The 22,151-nt window shown below is 41.9% G+C and overlaps 1 protein-coding gene across 5 annotated transcripts in view; it reads right to left on the reverse strand.

Annotated features, from left to right (window-relative positions):
* Positions 1–22,151, reverse strand: part of LOC124146494 (pleckstrin homology domain-containing family H member 1-like) — a 193,448-nt gene that overhangs the window by 24,369 nt on the left and 146,928 nt on the right. For all 5 annotated transcript variants that reach the window (XM_048403928.1, XM_048403932.1, XM_048403931.1 and 2 more), the window contains 4 exons: positions 17,531–17,668; positions 5,483–5,566; positions 2,279–2,413; positions 672–1,469 (listed from right to left, as the gene is read on the reverse strand). In XM_048403928.1, coding sequence (XP_048259885.1) covers positions 672–1,469; positions 2,279–2,413; positions 5,483–5,566; positions 17,531–17,668 — 1,155 coding nt within the window. The remainder of the gene's footprint in view (positions 1–671; positions 1,470–2,278; positions 2,414–5,482; positions 5,567–17,530; positions 17,669–22,151) is intronic.

The raw sequence follows: 22,151 nt of genomic DNA on the forward strand, positions 1-22,151 counted from the left end.
ATACACGGATCTCCCGCCCCGCTCCCCCACCCCCCACCACAAACACACACAAACACACACACACACTTTTAGAGCATACCATATTTTCTTGAGTATAGTGCGCACCCCCCTCTAGCGGATTCAATATTTTGGAAAAAAAAATTTGAATACCAAGCGCAGAAAAAAAATTACACCGTACCCCTTTGGCGAAGTCCGGCAAACGAACAGGTGATGAGATTGAGAAACTTGGTCAGTACAAATTCGAAATTTTAGATAAAAAATCACCAGACACGTTGATTTACTGTTTAAATTGTATTTTTTGTTCTTCTAGTTATTGTTTGATATCCAGGGATTAAGTTTACCTTGTGTAAAAAACATCAAAACTCATTAATTCGTGTATAATGCGCACCCCCTTCTACACAGCTGTGTTTTTTGGAAAAAAAGTGCGCACTATACTCAAGAAAATATGGTAGTTATCATGTTGATGCATACACAACATCTAACTTTAACTCCATCATTTTTGTAACAAATGTAACAATCAATTAACGCAAATTGTTCCTAAATTCTTTCTGTTCATTTTTCTACATATTAAGGGCCCTTCCCTTATCCTATAAGCTGTGCACACCCCATTTTCCTATAAGCTGTACCTGTTTTCGCTAATGCACATCATAAAACACAGGGAACTAACTCACTGAGGTAACTGGTTTGGTGTGAGGTCCCGAGGTCTGTTCTGTTTGTTTAGGCACATTGTTGGTTATTGTCACTGATCTCCTCCCTGCTGCCCCTATGTCCGTTGGCTCCGAATTGGCAAAATGGTGCACCTGAATATCCACTCCCGTGATCAGCTCCCTGTGTGGAATAAACTCCCTGGCAGTGTTGTCGGAGTGAATGAAGGCCCCTGGCAACTTCTCCTTTCTCACTCTGGGTAACGTCGCTATTGCTGAAATGTTCGAAGCATCAAAGTTGACGCTGAAGAAATTTGTTGGCGTGCTTGGCGGTGCATCAGGAAGGAAAGGTGTGAGGGGGGTCATGGGAGTTTTGGGGGTGAGACTGATCGGAGTGATTTCCTCAGCAATGATGAGATCTTGTTCATCAACCTCATGTCCGTTGAACTCCTTCTGAATCTGCGATATGGACACCCGAGCCCGCTCCAACATTTCTTCACTTCCATTGCAAGAACTGACGAGAGAATCAAGTAAATGGGCACTCTGCAGAATTTTCCGTTCAATTTTGATCTGAGGTGGATTTAAACGTTTTGGTTCGTAGATGCTTTCGTGGTTTGCATCCACCTCCTGGTACAGCTGCTCATGGTCCATGTCCCCCATGGATTCCTCACTCTCTCCTTCAGAAATGTGTTCCTCCGCATCCTCCAAGCTACTTTGTTTGCTGGACATCTCTCGATGCATGGCTTCCAGCACGGAGCTGCGAGGACGCTGTGGAATCTCAGGTGGCTCTGATCCTCTGGACGTAGATCTGGAGATGGATCCCTCCTAGAACAGACAGACAAATTGTTAGCTTTAGAAGCGAGTTGAAAAGACCTTACCTGTAGTGCACTAAGTCCAAAGACCATATCTTGGCTATAGTTAGGCAATAGGCTACATTAGTTGATCAAATCTCAGTTCACCACATCAATAGGTTAAAGCCGGACTCAGCAATATTCCAGCTATATGACGGCAGTCTGTAAATAATCGAGTCTGGACCAGACAATCCAGTGATTGACATCATGAGCATCGATCCACACAATTGGGATACGATGACATGCATCAACCAAGTCAGCGAGCCTGACTACCTGATCCCGTTAGTCGCCTCTTACGGCAAGCATAGTTGCCTTTTACGGCAAGCATGGGTTGCTGAAGACCTATTCTACCCCGGATCTTCACGGGTCTCCACATGAATAGACCATATCTTAGCTGTAGTCAGTAGACTATTTTTAGCTCTGCAACATCTGCGGATAAAACTTCTGCTATACTGAATCAGTAGACTATATTTAAGGTGTACAAAGTCAGTAGACAATATCTTAGCAATACTAAGTCTGTAGACGATATCTTAGCTATACTAAGTCAGTAGGCAATATCTTAGCTATACTAAGTCAGTAGATCATATCTTAGTTTTACTAAGTCAGTAGACTATATCTTTATATCTTAGCTATACTAAGTCGGTAGACTACATCTTAATATCTTAGCTATACTAAGTCAGTAAACCATATTTCTTTGCGATATATGTCAGATCTGCTAACACACTAAAAGGTGCAACTGCAGTTGTTCTGCTGGAGCCTCAGTTCCTCAGTACATCAACCAACCTGCATCTCAAGGCTGAGTCTGTATATTTCCTTGACGGCCTGTGCAGGGAGAGACTGTAGGCGATCACGTAGCAGCTCCACCTGTTGTTGCAGCATGTCGTTCTCACGCTGGATCTCATGGTTCTGCTCCTCCAGCTGCAGAGTACACACCACGTATCAGATATACACGTGTTACACACCAGGCTACAGGAACAGTGCAGAACTGTGCATCTGTTCTCAGAGCTGTCCTGATAGACTGATTTGTTGTAAACTCAAGACATGGAGAACTAATTCAGAATTATAGCCCTCAAATGTTACTAGTCATTGAGGACAATCAACATTAGATGTTTATTTTTCAGGTTGCCCACCAAAGTACCATTGTAAAAAAAAACAAAACCTTAGCGCTACGACTGTCTTAAGTCTATGTTAGAGTATGGGGTTTATGATAACCTTAGCGCTACAACTGTCTTAAGTCTATGTTAGAGTATGGGGTTTATGATAACCTTAGCGCTACAACTGTCTTAAGGCTATGTTAGAGTATGGGGTTATATAATAACCTTAGCGCTACAACTGTCTTAAGTCTGTGTTAGAGTATGGGGTTTATGATCACCTTAGCGCTAAGATCGCTTTGTACAATGGTCATAACAAGGTCATTAAGTCATGACAAGACAAGAATTAATTAAGACTTTGGCACTTTCCCCTTGTCTATACAGGTGTGTATTAAATGACGTCAACACTGAAAGGAGAATGGGAATTTTGAAAGTGAAGATTAACATACTTGAAGAGATTAATAAGCATGGTGTTAGAAGTTCGATGAAACAAAACTGTCAACTTGTGTTATTTATGAATAATTGAATTGCAAATAATTGCATAGCTTTTAATTGGTTGACCAAGCAATTCTTTTGCGATTATGTTTCCACCCCCCCAAAAAATAGAGTGTTGATATATTTGAAATCAAAAGACACTCGGGTGAGATTTTATTTATCATCCAATATCATTCTTCCAACCTTTTCAGTTTGTACCCAGTAATAAGCAGTGTCTTAAGTGTAAAAAGTACTGCTAACAGCTTCAGTTGCAAAGCCATTAGTGATGTCATTTGATTGTGATGTCATAGTAACCAATGACATCACAATGGTCTGCAAAGCATTGTGATGCAATTTCATTGCAGCGATATCTACAGTGCATATAGTGTAGTTACAAGACCCAAACATGCCATTGTTGAAATGGACAAAATCTATTCATATGAACACATCTGAACACATATGAATACAACTTTCCTACTGATTTGTACAGGTTTTCTTCACTTCTTAAATAATGCATATCACATGGCCCCAAAAATATACACTTCTTATATCTCATCATTTATCACAAGATGAAGCCAGGACTTAAAAGATATTACATTTCCATAATTTCTATTGTTCTTTGGAAACAATATCTACATCAAAAACATGTAACAAATAGGCAGTTGGTTTGTGATGACCATGCAACCTAAGCAAAGAATAGAAATGATAGACATCTTCAAGATTAAATCTTACTGCAGTATAAACTAATATTGATTCCCAGACAGATTTATATTTTGTGAAATTACTTATGGTTATAAATGTTCTATTCAACTTTTATATAGGAATAAAGACGTCTCAGGGGTATTTCCAACTGTTTGAAATATACATGTTATCGTACATCACTGCAATACATGCTACACATCACATGTTTTAATTCCCTGTCCTACTGGATGAAATATACATGCTTTTGTTCCTATATCATGGTACATGCTCTGAAGTGACCGCCTCAGGGTGCATTCCTCAACAGCAATATACAGGTCATAAATCTGTTTCACAATATGCCTGTTATTACATCCCACTGTCCTCCAGCTGTAATGTATGTGTTATAAATCTTATATCTCATGCCTATGTCCTATTATACAATCATTATTAAGGGGAGACCTCTTAGCAATGTGGCACCAATATCCAACAGAGACAATTTATTAGTAGAAAGGACAAAATGCACCACGCAAAAGAGGTTAGAACACCAGACTTTTTCATACAGCTATACAAGCTGTTGTTCTCTGAGTTCTTCTGTGAAGTTTATATTGCCAAGTTCCTGTTTTCTTTCATTATACTGATATTATTTATAGAATGACCAGCACAGCAGAAAAACAGCTATTGAAGTTCATTTTTTTTAAATTATTCTATTTTGATGTACCAGTATCTGGCAGCACAAATCCTTTTCTTTTTTTTTCTGACGTAACAAATTCCTTTTTGGTTGCAAATACTGTTTGGCTATATCTTCAAATGTCAGATGTAAACTTTGGAAGCTATATTAAGCCAGACTAGTTTAATGTCTTGTTTCAAGGTTTCTCTTTGTCCATATCTTTGTTTGTTTGTAGTTTAATGCTGCACTCAGTAATGTTATAACTATAAGATGGTGGTCACCAAGTATGACCACCTGATCTTGTTAGTTGTCTTACGACAAGCCTGGGTTACTGAAGACCAATTCTAACCCAGAATCTTCACAGGAATGGTCCATATGTCAAAAGGCAAGAGACAAAAACAAAATGATACCAAAGCACACCTGGGGCTCCAGACAATATTTTCAGCCCACAGAGTATTTTCTGCCATAATTATTCACAATGGGTATGATACAGTTCTACTTTTTCAAATAAAAAAATGATAAATTTGAACATTGTTTAAGGACTGGTCCTTATATTTAAGGGGGGAACATGAAAAAATGTTTGATGTATGTGGGGGTAGGGGGTCATGAAACTTACAACAGAGACATTCACTGAAATAGGTAAGAGTGAGTGAGTATGGTTTTACGCCGCTTTTAGCAATATTCCAGCAATATCACAGCGGGGGACACCAGAAATAGGCTTCACACATTGTACCCATGTCGGGTCTTCGGTGTGACGAGCGAACGCTTTAACCACTAGGCTACCCGACCGCCCCGAAATAGGTAAGAGTACTTGTATGTGATGACAGATTAACTATCGTAACATGAAATAATCCTTAACTTCTTTCACGTAGTACATGCACTGGTAGTTTGTCAACCAATGTGGAAGCAAACGTTTATCAACACGACACATTTGGGTCAGCTGATGGTAGAGTGTGATGACAGCGTGGTGACAGTGTGGTGACAGCCAAACTACAGCATTATGACAGTGACGTAACAGAGGTAGGGCACTCGCAGGAATTACACATAGTCTGTAAACCACTGTATGTGTCTCACCTCATGCAGTTTGTTCGTGACCCACTCTTTGATCTTGAGAGCTTTGGCTTCTACGATTCTGGCGTCATGATGTCTCAACTGAGTCTGGAATTAAAGAAAACGAAATTCAATATTTTTGTGCTGACAATTCATCACTTTATTAAAAAGAAAAACAAACCCTCTGAGATATTAAAATATTGAATTTGCTGAGTTGAAATACCTACAATTTCCTCGAAATGATTTTCGTCATGTTATTCAATATGACAACAAAAAATCCAGTTTTGCTTCAACATTATGATTACTACTTTGAAGCAAAACACTTTGGGTATTTTTTTCCATTGTGAAGGAAAGTGGTAAGTGACATATGAAACACAATTGAAAATAGAACATATTCATCACGAGAAACAAGGAAATCTGATTGAGTGATTGTATCCAAATACAACATTTCCGTACATTACTTTCCTAATGACTATTTGTCAAAGCAACTCTTTTAACATTAAAAGATAGGACCAGAGGCAATTGGCATTTGCCTCAAAGCTTTCTAACTAAAGAAAGTGACTTTTTTCTCCACCAATAAAAATAAGTCCGTTAAATTTTCAATCGATTCTTACACTTTCAAACATGTGATACTGGTACTGTAAATGAACTGCTGCTGAAGTGCAGTGCCGCGGCTAAAAACTCATCTAATGGATTAAGTAGTTACACCATCTTCAAGAGAAACGTGACAGGCAAACATGTCACAAACAGTGTTTAACCAAACACTGATCAAAGACGCCGCCATGCTTGAGTGATAATCGTTCAACGGATCGTACGCCTGACCGACTTTGTCATTATATCTGATCACAACTTCATCAAAATAAATATTTTCCCATCACAAATAATTCATCAACTTCATTTCAATCTTGAGCGTTTAACATCAAATATGTGGAAAACTGTATTCCTTTTAAATGTGATTTTAAAGGAATGCAAATCCTTTTAATGTTGCAGTTTATATTTTTTCTCATCTTGTTGTTTGATTTGTTTAAAGTCAAATCAGCCAAATGCGAAATATTAGAATTTATTGCGTTTGTATTGATCAAAGTCGTGAAGTGGGCAGTGGCCCACTCTGTGTCACCATCAAAGACATTTTAATTCAACACACAAATATTTTAATGGAGCGTCATTATGGTATGAAACTGTTCCAAACATCAAATAGTTCTTTTTACGTTCATGTTTTCTTTCTCGAAGCACTTTCACTCCACATCGCATCCATCACATTTATTTCAAACGAAACAAACATGATCAATTTCTCGCCAAAATATGCATGACTACATAATTTGCACCTACCACAGTTCAGCAATCTACACGTCAATAAAGTAAGACAGATTCATCTTCCAAAGCTTACCACGCGTCAAAGCAAACAAGTATCTCCTCATATGTTATTTAGCAAAACCGCTTTCTCTACGACAACAAATAATCCGAACTTGTGTATTTGTCTTATCATATAATAGAAAAGTAATTTCCTCAAAATCCCTGGAATGATTCGACCAGAGCATAACATATACACGAGCAAGGCTGTCTGCAGGTGATCATGCTCATCAACCTCGTATAAACACATAGGGAGGAACAACACGCCAATAATCTCTGTTTTTTCTTCCTCTTCTGAATGTTATTTTTGAGCTGCCTTCCGCTAATTCCCTTCTTTCCATGCATGGCCCACTTGCCTCATTCCGTGTAATTTGTAAATGTTTACTTGGAACATTCCAATCTAGATAGCTGCTCCCACACCCCGACACTTGGTGGAACACTTGGGGGGAATCGAGTGTATTCTGTACCTTCTGGGCTAGAGAGTTCTGTAACTGAGGTTTCATAAACTGTTTATGCTGTAGTGAGTCCCTGTGGTTGGTCTCTTGATTAGAATTGGTGCCCAGCAACCTATGCTGGCCATAAGAGGTGACTAAATGGATCAGGTGGTCAGACTTTGTGACTTGGTTGATTGAGTGTCATCGTGCCGTGCCCTGATGGTGTGGACCAGAAAAGGGCTTAACACGTCATACCCATGTCGGGAACCAAACCCAGGTCTTCTGCAGGATGAGTCAATGCTTTAACCACTTGGCTACTCCATCTCCATATTGGGAATCTAACCTTGGAGGAGAGGCAAATTCCTGAACCACTTGACTGATACTCTCTCTTTTCTTCCTCTCTCTCTCTTTCTCATACTCACTCTCTCATTTACACAGACAGACAGACAGACAGACACCGTACAAGACTCCACCAACAGTTTGGAACTAGTATACCTGTGGACAACAGTGTCCTAAGGCTTTTACACAGACAGACAGACAGACAGACAGACACCGTACAAGACTCCACCAACAGTTTGGAACTAGTATTCCTGTGGACAACAGTGTCCTAAGACTTTAACACAGACACAGACAGACAGACAGACAGACAGACAGACAGACACCGTACAAGACTCCACCAAAAGTTTGGAACTAGTACACCTGTAGACAACAGTGTCCTAAGACTTTTACTGGATGCAAAATATTGCATCCTACACAATGATCGAGAATTGATGCAAATAATGTGCATCGCAAGTCCTATGGGATGTAAACAAACTATAGCTACATGAATCATTCAAACTAATTCAATTGCAGCATGCATTTCAAATTACAATGATCTGATTAAAGATACATCAAAGTTCAGTGTGATCATATATGAGTAGCACACTCAATCACTTAGTTTCATTTGAAACCAATTACTGAAAAGTTAGCATAGACTTCAGATCACATGCTTTGCCATGACTTCATTAAAATTATTAAAGGTCAAATGTCACCAGCCTATAGATGTCAAGGTCGCAGTGATTACCCTTTGACCCCATTTTAGCCAACTCACCAAAAAAGTGGTGATAGGGTAGCACAGTGGTGAAGCATTTGCTTGTCACGCTGAAGGCCCTGTTTCTATTCCCAACATGGATGCAATGTGTGAAGCCCATTTTAGCCTTGATATTACCAGAATATTGCTAAATTTGGCATAAAACCCAACTCACTCACTCACAACATTAAATACTGCGTACACCCTTGGGGTTATTCTTACACGAACTGCCAACAAACATGACAACACTTAAGTATCATAACATTCAACTTTGTCCCAAAGGAAATTATAAGCTCTATAAACAGATACTCGCAGTCTGAAGAGGCACAAGTTTCCCCATAACTTTTTTAACTGTATATTGATGTGTTCTTCAGCATGTACTAACACTGTTTCCCTACAACTCATTCAATCTCCAGTGCGTAGAGATCAAGCTTAGATACACTCTACCTATCTTTTCCCATTTACTTGATAACTGACTTGCAGAAGTGACAGATTGCTGGTGATTATTTCTGTGTATGTGTCTGCAAGATGCTGTACTGATCAGCTGAAATTAGATAAATGTTATTTTACATTAATTTTGATACAGTTCCTGAAATGATTCGTTTGTTTGTTTGTTTTTAACACCACACTCAGCAATGTTCCAGCTATATGACGGCAGTCTGTAAATAATCGAATCTGGACCAGACAATTTAGTGATTGATATCATGAGCATCGACCTACACAATTGGGATACGATGACATGCATCTACCAAGTCAGTGAGCCTGACCACCCGATCCTGTTAGTCGCCTCTTACGACAAGCATAGTTGCGTTGCCTCTTACGACAATCATAGTTGCCTGTTATGACAAGCATAGTTGCCTGTCATGACAAGCATAGTTGCCTCTTACGACAAGCATAGTTGCCTCTTACGACAAGCATGGGTTGCTGAGGACCTTAGATGATTCTAATCCAGATCTTCACGTGTTTCCCTGAAATGAATAATCTAATAGGCTAATTAATTTAAAATACATCCAGATACTTAACGTTGTAGATATGATATATTTTCTAACACGTCAAATAAGTAGCTGACACTGATGTATTAAAAATTAATTCCTCACACCCCGATTGAACACAGATTTGAAAATCTACACATGACTTACATTGATTTTTTAAAGATCATAAATTTGGGTGAATTCTCCAAATTGCTATTGATTATGTAAAGACAGATATAGCACTGGCTGTCAGTATTCAGTTGGTATCTCCTGACCACAATGATCATACCTGGTCCGCAATGGATGGAAATACGACTCAATCAAGCCGAATCAATACCAACGACTGATTAGCAATCAGAATGAAATGGAAACAGTCAGATCAGGTCAAGCAATACATAATCAGAGGAATAGAAATTATGACGATTATGTCAATAGCACTATTGACAAGCTACCGACACCATCACACCAAAGGCTGATGGAACATATGTCGATATATAGCCCCAGGGCAGTCTTCCTTAATAGCAGTACAATCAGCTGTGAACAGAAAAATCTCAAATAACAACCAATAATTGCCTATAGCTGTCGCCCAATAAATGCCTGTTCCCCAATAATTTCTTATCTCAGTCCTGTACACTTTTGGTTGCTACCCTGGCCATGACCCTTGACCTTTTCACCTTCACACTTATTATCTCGTCGATTTGTGATGTGCGTATGTTGACTATTCTGCTCATCAGTGCAAGCAATTGTGCCTTGGGTTCAATTCTACTAAAGCATCTTAACGCCAAAACTGTCATAATTGAACTCCAACATCCATTTTAATAATGATGCTTAGATTGACGTGTAGTGGAAGGCGCCAGGCACAAGAATCAACTTGTCCGCAGGGTATTGCACACATCACCCTTTCCAAGCCATCACACCATCTTAATGCTAGTCCGAACATTGTACAAAAGCACAGCAATAAGTCTAAATTTCTTTTTAAAGCGTCGGTATTCCGGGTATGAATAAAGGCCACTAGCAACCTAAGCGTGCCATGACGTGAGAGACAACTAAATGGATTGGTCGGTCAGGCTTGGTGACTTGGATGATTGCATTTCATCGTATCCCATTTGAGTGGAGTCATGTTCATGATGTCAGTCACTGGATTGTCTGGTCCAGACTTAATTATTTACAAGCCACTGTTATATAGCTAGAATATTTGCTGAGTGGAGTGTTAAACAACAAACAAACATCCAAACCAACAGATATATCCATATGTAGATTAACACTTAGTCAATGAAAACATGTCTTTAAAATAACAAAAAATTTTTTTGAAAGAGCCTTTCCCCTTCTGTGGTTTCAAGCAAACTAGGCTTGGTTAGTTTGATATAGACTTGCCTAGGCTTTTAGTAAAAACAAATACCTAAAAAATATATATTCCAGTCATGGTGCAGGACTAATCCATATGCCTCTTCAGGTAATCAGTGAATGAATGTTGTTAATCATCGCAGACAGGTACATTCAGCTGTATCACACGAGTCTGAGTTATAATAGAGCCTGGACCAGACAAACCAGTCCGTGAAAGGATGAGCATCAATCTACATCATTGGTATGATGACATTCTATCAGCCAAGGTCGTGGCTCATGGTCCCGCTCCACACAGAGATCGTAGTGCTGCGGCAGTCATGTCAAAAATGTCTATGTTAGAAAATAGGACTTGCAATCACCTCAGTGTACGATTGCTTTGTGAAACAGATCCCTGAACATAACACCCCCATTGTAGTCGTCTCTGACAAACATGGGGCACTTGGGGCCTGTTCTGACCTGGAATCCCAACGGGATTTATGAAACCAGAAAGTGTTTGCATTACATGCAACAACAGAAACACACCCATTAAGCGGTTTCTCTTTCCATATCCCAAGGGCGTACTTAAACCAAAGTTTGGCAGATTTTACTCATAACGAGTAGGTCACAGTGACCTGCTTCTGTGATGACAAGTTCTGCCCAGGACTTACATCTTATACATGGGCAACTGACAACTGCAATGATCTCTCATGTTGCACTTTAATGTCTCATACTAAGGGGACATCAAGTTACACGTTAACGAGATGTGGCCTGGGCGACATTTTCATTGTGGCTGCCATGTCAGTGAATGAGCAAGTGACTGAATGTTGTTTAACATCACACTCTGCAACTATTATTCTTGCCATATCATGGCAGCCTGTAAATAATTGAGTCTGGACCAGACAAACCAGTAGTTGATATTTTGAGCAACGACCCACATTGTCAGAGTTTGGTGACACCAATTGTAGGTGAGGGGTTTAACATTGCATGCAAGATATTGCACTTGCAGAATGTGTGTGTCCATGTGTGCGTGTGTGTATGCGTGTGCGTGTGTGTGTCCATGTGTGCTTGTGTGCGTGCGTGTGCGTGTGTCCATGTGTGCTTGTGTGTGTGTGCATGCATGAGTTTGTGTCACACTGACCACTCCTACTTGTTATCCTTAAAAAAACTCCTAGCCAGTCACTAATCCAGTCTACATGACCTTACAGCCAGTCACAGACTAAGTCTACATGCCCACGTGTGAGTGTGTGCGTGCACGCGCGTGTGTATGTGTGTGTGTCTATCTGTCTGTGTGTCTGTCTGTGTCTGTGTCTGTATGTCTGTGTCTCTAACATGACCTCCATGACACTGCTACACATGGGAGACAAATTAAGCCCTGGTCATGTTTGGGACATCAACAATGGGCTTCTCATGCTCCGACCTAATGCATGCAGGCCCAGCTGTCTCTACTAAATGTATATACCTTGATTGCCACTGTGAACAAAAAAAAAATGCAATGGATTACCTCCCCTTTCCTTGTATCTAACATTATAACCCCCCTACCCACGTGACCCTTCCACATGTACCCATGGCTCAAGTCGTACTGCCCAGCTGGAAGATACAGTCAGGCACCGTGTCAAGGTGAAGGCTGATTATCTTTGTTACAACTAATTTACTTACTTGACTTAATTCATTCTTACATAAACATCAAGTACATACTGTAATTGTTCCTTTGAAACTCTCTCTCCGCTGACTTTCTTTATCACCCATCCCCCAGAATCAATCAAGTTTATCTTTGATAATGCTCCCCTGTTTAGACAATGTCAGCACACCAATAAGAATGCGGGGCTAACATGTTCTAAAGCACTAATCATTCTGTCAGAGGTAATTCCACCTCGGACAAATTCCACAACATATGCTTGGAATTTAGCCGCAAAAAAACAGAATTCTTTGTTGAAGGAATTTAACTTGTAAGGCGGGATGAAGATCAAAGAGAAAACCTGTGCTTGCTTATCTGCCCTTGGTAAAAGCCTCATCACTTGTTGTTAACAATTTTTAGGTCGTGTGACCTCAGTGGGTTGTCAATTTCCAATGGCCATGTTGAAATTAAGAACATGAAAAAGTTAATGTTATGAATGAAATTAGTGCTTTTTCCAAGGGTGTAATAGATTTCATCATCATTATTGGCGTCTATGAAATTAACATGCAATATGTCTGAAGTATCGGGAAACGGGCTGTGTCATGTGGAACCAGCGTGCATTGTTTGAAGATGATATGTAAGTGATGATCTTAAAGAAACACTGATAATTAACGAGCCACTTTGCCCATGTCTTAATGAATAGATCAAAGATAAGTCAATGATTATGAAAGTGAGTGAAAATCGTTTAGCAGCTTGAAAACATGTTAAGGAAGCCCTGACACTTACTGGCACTTGCTGCGGAATCAGCCAGGTGAAATAATATACATCAGTATGATTGACTGCAGCATAAACTTGGGTCATACAGTCAATCTGTCTCTTTGCCTTATATAAAGAATATGTCAAACTGTAGCTTCAAGATTGAATTCTGCACATATACCAACAGAATATATCCCTTGTAGTTGAATTAATAAGTAACATCATAATTAGAAGGCTTCTTGCCACATATCCTTTGTGCTAGTGTACTCTTCTACTACTAGGGGGCACGGGTGGCCCAGTCGTCTAAGGCGCCGAGATTCGCTGTGCAGAGTTGCGTCCCTTGGGCACGCCAGAAACCAATGATTGTGGGTTCGAATCCCGGTTCGCCCCCGATTATGTTTCTAGGTTTGTCTGCACCATACCCGTGCTCGTGGGTTTCAACGAAGTGGTAAACGTCTGAGACCTGCATCACTTCGGGCTTTCCTCCCACATTAAGCTGACATGCCATGATATAACTGGAATACTGTTAAAAGCGGTGTTAAACCCAACTCACTCACTCACTTCTACTACTAAGGTACATACCCATTCTACAACACAGGCCCACAATGATCTAAGATCAGAGATATAGTGAGACCCAGTCCCCTCTATCTAGCATGCCCTGAAACTTCCTCTAGGCTAACTCTATGTTCTATTCACAAGATCCAACACGTCTCTGTACAAAACCCCAGTGATCCGCAAGTTCCACTTTCCATGCTGTGTGTGGTGCACCCTTGTGTTTACAGGTAGTGTTGATCTTGGCTTCTGTAGTCTCAGCCGATACACAAGTTTCCTCGCCGCAAGACAGGGGGTAATTAAGGATCTGGCGCCAACAACACAATCAGTGCTGACAAGATGGTAACTAGAACTATCTGTGGAGGTGAGATCGTTACTGGTGTTGGGCCTCTTTGAAGTTAGGTGCAGACAGATACCAATGACTGCGAGAAGAGGGAGTCAGGAGGACGGACAGTTTGGAAGAAAAGGGCCTGATAGTACAACCTGTGCTGGAGTGGAGTTGTCTTGGGAGTTAAATTGTTCATTCCTCGCAGCTTGACAGCCTTAATTTGATAACATAATTACATGCGTACCTTGTGTCTCAGAGGACTGGCCATTTGTAAGTGTAGTGGGTTGTCGGTTGTCTTGCTGAGATTTCTCTAAGCCTGTTCGTTTCTCATAAACCAGCCGATCTCTTGCCAACCAAAGCTTAATACAATACTTTTATTTATATATTGATTATGTAGAACATTACACAATTTTATTAACTAACTGTAAAGTTTTGTTATTCTCCCAGCATCTGCAAACCAATCTCCACCGTCCCATCTTATCATAATCGATGTTGTGTTTTCATGCTACAGTGTATATTTATTAAATCACAAATCACAATCATGTCCTGTAGACCCACATATCCTGTAGACCCACATATCCTGTAGACCCACCTGTCCTGTAGACCCACATATCCTGTAGACCCACCTGTCCTGTAGACCCACATATCCTGTAGACCCACATGTCCTGTAGACCCACATATCCTGTAGACCCACATGTCCTGTAGACCCACATATCCTGTAGACCCACATATCCTGTAGACCCACCTGTCCTGTAGACCCACATATCCTGTAGACCCACATGTCCTGTAGACCCACATGTCCTGTAGACCCACATATCCTGTAGACCCACATATCCTGTAGACCCACATATCCTGTAGACCCACATATCCTGTAGACCCACATGTCCTGTAGACCCACATATCCTGTAGACCCACATGTCCTGTAGACCCACCTGTCCTGTAGACCCACATGTCCTGTAGACCCACATGTCCTGTAGACCCACATATCCTGTAGACCCACATGTCCTGTAGACCCACATGTCCTGTAGACCCACATGTCCTGTAGACCCACATATCCTGTAGACCCACCTGTCCTGTAGACCCACATATCCTGTAGACCCACATGTCCTGTAGACCCACATGTCCTGTAGACCCACATATCCTGTAGACCCACATATCCTGTAGACCCACATATCCTGTAGACCCACCTGTCCTGTAGACCCACCTGTCCTGTAGACCCACATGTCCTGTAGACCCACATATCCTGTAGACCCACATGTGCCTGAAGACCCACGTGTTCTGTAGACCCACATATCCTGTAGACCCACATATCCTGTAGACCCACATGTGCCTGAAGACCCACGTGTTCTGTAGACCCACCTGTCCTGTAGACCCACATATCCTGTAGACCCACATATCCTGTAGACCACATGTCCTGTAGACCCACAGGTCCTGTAGACCCACATGTCCTGTAGACCAACCTGTCCTGTAGACCCACATGTCCTGTAGACCCACGTGTCCTGTAGACCCACCTGTCCTGTAGACCACATATCCTGTAGACCCACGTGTCCTGTAGACCCACCTGTCCTGTAGACCCACCTGTCCTGTAGACCACATATCCTGTAGACCCACATATCCTGTAGACCCACCTGTCCTGTAGACCCACATATCCTGTAGACCCACATGTCCTGTAGACCCACCTGTCCTGTAGACCCACCTGTCCTGTAGACCCACGTGTCCTGTAGACCCACCTGTCCTGTAGACCACATATCCTGTAGACCCACGTGTCCTGTAGACCCACATATCCTGTAGACCCACATATCCTGTAGACCCACATGTCCTGTAGACCCACGTGTCCTGTAGACCCACCTGTCCTGTAGACCCACGTGTCCTGTAGACCCACCTGTCCTGTAGACCACATATCCTGTAGACCCACATGTCCTGTAGACCCACATATCCTGTAGACCACGTGTCCTGTAGACCCACCTGTCCTGTAGACCCACCTGTCCTGTAGACCACATATCCTGTAGACCCACATGTCCTGTAGACCCACGTGTCCTGTAGACCCACCTGTCCTGTAGACCACATATCCTGTAGACCCACGTGTCCTGTAGACCCACCTGTCCTGTAGACCACATATCCTGTAGACCCACATGTCCTCTAGACCCACATGTCCTGTAGACCCACCTGTCCTGTAGACCCACCTGTCCTGTAGACCCACATGTCCTGTAGACCCACATGTCCTGTAGACCACATATCCTGTAGACCCACGTGTCCTGTAGACCCACCTGTCCTGTAGACCACATATCCTGTAGACCCACGTGTCCTGTAGACCCACCTGTCCTGTAGACCACATATCCTGTAGACCCACATATCCTGTAGACCCACCTGTCCTGTAGACCCACATATCCTGTAGACCCACATGTCCTATATGCCCCATCTGCCCGTGTAGTGGTAGATCATCCGCCCGGAGAGCGGAAGGTCGGGGGATTGATACCATGCTGCTTCATACCAAAAGACGGTAAAAGATGTTACTTGTTGCTATCCTGCCTGGCGCTCGCATTAAGGGGCTAAAACAAGGACTTGTCAGCTCGGAATCAGTATACTGTTTCTGAGTGGGGGATTCATGTTAAACTGCAGCATGGAATCTCAGTGAGGTAGCACTATAAATCAGTATCACACACACCCACACATCTTCTAGACCAACATGTCCTGTAGGCGCATGTGTCCTGAAGACCCACGTGTCCTGAAGACCCACGTGTCCTGAAGACCCACATGTCCTGAAGACCCACGTGTCCTGTAGACCCACATGTCCTGAAGACCCACATGTCCTCTAGACCCACATGTCCTGAAGACCCACATGTCCTGAAGACCCACATGTCCTGAAGACCCACATGTCCTGAAGACCCACGTGTCCTGTAGACCCACATGTCCTGAAGACCCACATGTCCTGAAGACCCACGTGTCCTGTAGACCCACATGTCCTGAAGACCCACATGTCCTCTAGACCCACATGTCCTGAAGACCCACGTGTCCTGTAGACCCACATGTCCTGTAGACCCACATATCCTGTAGACCCACATGTCCTGAAGACCCACGTGTCCTGTAGACCCACGTGTCCTGTAGACCCACATGTCCTCTAGACCCACATGTCCTGAAGACCCACGTGTCCTGTAGACCCACATGTCCTGTAGACCCACATATCCTGTAGACCCACATATCCTGTAGACCCACGTGTCCTGTAGACCCACCTGTCCTGTAGACCCACATATCCTGTAGACCCACGTGTCCTGTAGACCCACGTGTCTTCTAGACCCCCATGTCCTCTAGACCCCCGTGTCTTCTAGACCCCCATGTCCTGTAGACCCACAGGTCCTGTAGACCCACATGTCCTGAAGACCCACATATCCTGTAGACCCCCATGTCCTGTAGACCCCCATGTCCTGTAGACCCACATGTCCTGTAGACCCACCTGTCCTGTAGACCCACATGTCCTGAAGACCCACATATCCTGTAGACCCCCATGTCCTGTAGACCCCCATGTCCTGTAGACCCCCATGTCCTGTAGACCCACATGTCCTGTAGACCCACATGTCCTGAAGACCACATGTCCTGTAGACCACATGTCCTGTAGACCCCAATGTCCTGTAGACCTACATGTCCTCCAGTCTACAATTGGTGTCCAGTAGACCTACCTGCTCCTCCAGATGGTGCTGCATGGCCCGTAGCCGTTTGTCCTTCTCTTGTAGCTCTCTCTCCAGGTCCTGCACCCTCTTCTCCAGGTCACAGGGCTTCCAGTTCATGGCCGCCAGCTGCTGCTCCATCACCTCAAGCTGGAACACAGAGTGAGTGAGTGAGTGAGTGAGTATGGTTTTACGCCACTTTTAGCAATATTCCAGCAATATCACGGCAGGGGACACCAGAAATGGGCTTCACACATTGTACCCATGTCAGGAATCGAACCCTGGTCTTCGGCGTGACGAGCCAACGCTTTAACCACTGGGCTACCCGACTGCCCCCTTGGAACACAGAGCCATGTATTAGCGTGATGCTGTAGTGTTACATGGCACAGAGCATTTAGTGTTCATTGTGGTCATGTCATGGGTCTATATGTAGGCCACATTAAAGAAAATCATATCAATACCATACAAAGGCCATCACCGCCTATTTTTGCAATTTATGGAGATATAGCTTCTATTCATATAAATAAATATGTCAACAAATATAACCTCACAGACCGCTTATTTAATCATTAACACTCACAAAACTGTAGACAACAAAACAAATCACCGTCATCATTCAGCACAATGATGCAAAACAACCACCGTCTATTCAGCCAATCAGCAAATAGTTTGTTAGTGGGAGTGTCCCAATATATTTTTGGTTTATGGAACAAATTTTTTGCGGTTAGCCAATCAAATGCCACGGAATCACTTGCAATGTAATTACCAAGTGTTAATCTTCCCTGCACGTAGCCCATTGAGGTGCTACAAATTTCCAATCTTGGCAACTATTCCACTAATTATTTGCCGCGTATATCAAGCAGGAGGGACAAAGGACCCATTCTTCCCTGGAATCTCCCCTGGGGAAGTGTAGATGGGGAAGGAAGGCCAAGTATGAGCCATCAATAGAGTTTTATCTATGATGTAGTACTACAGCTGGGAAGTGTAGATGAGGGAGAACGCATGAGTATGAGCTGGTCAATAGGTTTTCATGTATGATGTAGTACGCACAGCGAGATCACAGGGCCAGGTCACTGGATCAGACAAACCGGAGTCGGACAACGGGCACATCAATCCCTGTCATCAGGGTGTGCACGGGTTTCAACACTGTCAGCGTATCTATCATTACTATTTACAGGATTGGATTGGTCAGTCTCTGTCTTGGAAAACTCCATACAAGTTGGTTGGCCAACCACTGAAAATATATGATTTGTTTGTTTGTTTATTGTTTAACGCCGCACTCAGAAATATTTCAGCTATATGACGGCAGTCTGTAAATAATTGAGTCTGGCCATGACAACCAGTGATTGACATCATGAGCATTGATCCATGTTATTGGGATCAATGCATCAACCAAGTCAGCGAACCTGACCACCTGATCCTGTTAGTTGCCTGTTATGACAAGCATAGTTGCCTCTTACGGCAAGCATAGTTGCCTCTTACGGCAAGCATGGGTTGCCAAAGACCAGTTTGTGGAAAGGAGTCATCATCTGATCAAGGCTTCTTAAAACAATGAACAATCTGTTTATTTGTAGAATTCTCATTAATGTTTCCATGTGAAACTAATCCTACAGAATCCTGATCATGACTGACGGGGGGGATCATCCCACAGGAGTGTCGGACCCCCCACCCACCCCCCTCCTCCAACTCTATTGTGTATTACATGTGACAGCTACCAGTTGGGATGACACTGATTGACAGATAAGTGGAGGCATCTCACGCAGTGATTGACATTTCACACAGGATATACATCAATAGAAAATACCACACTGACAATTGTTTAACCTAAATATTAATACTGATATGCCAGTGGCCCAGCAAGTGATGTCCTCACAATTAGTGCTGTTTCTTTATCATCGTATCTTACCAACTTGAAACACACTTCAAACAAGTTCATGGAGTAAATTCTTTACTTCTGCTTGGATAAAAGTAGAATCTAAAATCTTGTAAATCACGTTAGAATTTTGTGTAGGATTTGTTTGTTTGTTTGTTTATTTGTTGTTTAACGCCACACTCAGCAACATTCCAGCAATTTGACAGCATCCTGTAAATAATGGAGTCTGGACCAGACAAACCAGTGGTTGACATTATGAGCAATAGTGAGTGAGTGAGTATGGTTTTAACAATATCCCAGCAATATCACGGTGGGGGACACCAGAAATGGGCTTCACATATTGTACCCATGTCGGGAATCGAACCCGGGTCTTCGGCGTGGCGAACGCTTTAACCACTAGGCTACCTGACCGCCCCTTATGAGCAATAATCCACACAGTAGGGGTAATATGACACACAATCACCATGATCAACTCATCCTTTACGTTGACTCTTACAACCAGCAAAGGATCCTTGGGAAGTTCTAATCTGGAAGTCCCCATGAGGGGAATTTTACCTATGCTTCATGCTTGTATACAATACCTGTAAGCAATGAATAGTTTCACACTGTTCTTTAAGGGAACCACTCTCAGAAAAGTTGGTATTCCCAGTAAGTTGGCTTTTTCATGTTTTTTCATGCATTGTAGCATAAAAGTTCAGGATTTAATTTTAAATTTTGTTTTGTTTTGTTATGTAATGCCACACTTAGCACTATCAGCTATATGAATGCACTCTGTATATCATCTAGTCTGTACCAGGAGTTGTCATCATGATCATTAATCCAGGCAAATGGGAAACGACAACAATGAACTTACTTCACTGTATTAAACACACTCAAAAAAGAAATATACTCTTTGGAAAATTATCCAGACAAAATGTAAATGTCCACAGTCATGAAGACAAATTATTTCACTACATCCTGTCAAATAATGAAGCAGTCAATATCAACTGCATTTGTTTCCATATCTATCATTTCAAACAATAAATACCCCTTCATAATCAACCGTTGACATTTTATGTATAATAATATAACCAAATATGTAATAATGATTGTTTTGTTTTTGTATGTGTCTACAGGAATGTAAATTATGTATGTCTGTATATATGTATATATGAATCATAATGTATTGTCTTTTAAAATTGCATCTGTCCCGTAATGGAACGTTTCTGCAATAAATATTATCTTATCTTATCTTATCTTATCAACCAAGTCACCAAGCCTGACCACCCGATCCATTTAGTTGCCTCTTACAACACGCATAGGTTGCTGGGGACCTATTCTCTTACCCAGAACTCTTCAAGACCGAGGGGAGCCCTGTAATTCTCCTGTATCCTATAACAACATGTTCTTAACACAAGTCTTTTGGAAAATATGTCTGCTAACACTTTCACACTCATTTTAAATTCTGTGGAAAATAAATATTTTCATTTTTAACAACAGATTCAAAATAGCACTTTAGCCAATGAATAATGATGCCGCAAGGTGAAAGTATCCCAGAAACAACCATGGCTATTCTACATTCACTGAAACCTGAAACTGGGTGCACAACAGGTTAATATCCTCATAACAGCTGATCTATCATTAGTTGTCCGTTTAATATCATCTCTGAGGCTGTAACTAGTTGTGTGACATATTGCATGTGGTGCCACATCTGGGTTGTGGAGGTAATGCATTAGCAACACTATACGCATCGTACACACCAGTTGGGGTTTGCTTGGTCTGTGGCACCAGTACCAGGATGTAATCATTACACTGTCTAACCCTACGAGTTCAATTAATTCAATAAGAGACTGGAATTAAATATACTACTCAAATGAAGTTAAAGAAAACTCAATCTTTTCATATGTATATAGTTAATCCGTCATGGCCAAGACATCCACAGATTAACTGTAGTCCTACGGAAAAAAATCAGTTGTTGTTTACCTTCTATTGAGATGATAGATTAATTGTAGTCATTGAATGTTTCATAAAAAACTTGTCCTTACCTTCTTTTGAGTAGTATATATAAATTGGATATGAAGGAAATTAACCCTGCCCAGATGACATACAATAGTCATCTAAACAGAATGAGAAAAACGAAAACATTTTTGGGAATTTTTTCCAGTGTCTCTTCTTTGGTATTTAAGGGGCGGTCGGGTAGCCTAGTGGTTAAAGCGTTCGCTCGTCACGCCGAAGACCCGGGTTTGATTCCCGACATGGGTACAATGTGTGAAGCCAATTTCTGGTGTCCCCCGCCGTGATATTGCTGGAATATTGCTAAAAGCGGCGTAAAACCATATTCACTCACTCACTCACTCTTTGGTATTTAAATGCTGCAATGCACTTTAGTGATTGCCTTTCTTCAACAGTGAGCTTGTGTTAGATTGATTGTTCTTTTGTAGTGGGATAGCCTAGTGGTTAAGTGTATCCAGCTCTGAGTTCAGTTCTCCACAGTGGATAATGTCCCTATCATGACACTGCAGGAATAATGCTGAAAGGGTGTACTCACCCACCCAGCCACACGCGCTCATTCACTTGCTCACTAACTCACTCCCACACTCACTCACTCACTCACTCATTCACTTGCTCACTTACTCACTCACTCATTCACTTGCTCACTCACTCACTCACTCATTCACTTGCTCGCTAAATCACTCGCTAAATCACTCACTCATTCACTTGCTCACTAACTCAATCACTAACTTGCTAACTCACTCACTCACTTAATCACTAACTTGCTAA

Source organism: Haliotis rufescens, unplaced genomic scaffold (genome assembly GCF_023055435.1).
Source record: "Haliotis rufescens isolate VD_foot unplaced genomic scaffold, xgHalRufe1.0.p SCAF_3, whole genome shotgun sequence".
Classification (NCBI taxonomy): domain Eukaryota; kingdom Metazoa; phylum Mollusca; class Gastropoda; order Lepetellida; family Haliotidae; genus Haliotis; species Haliotis rufescens.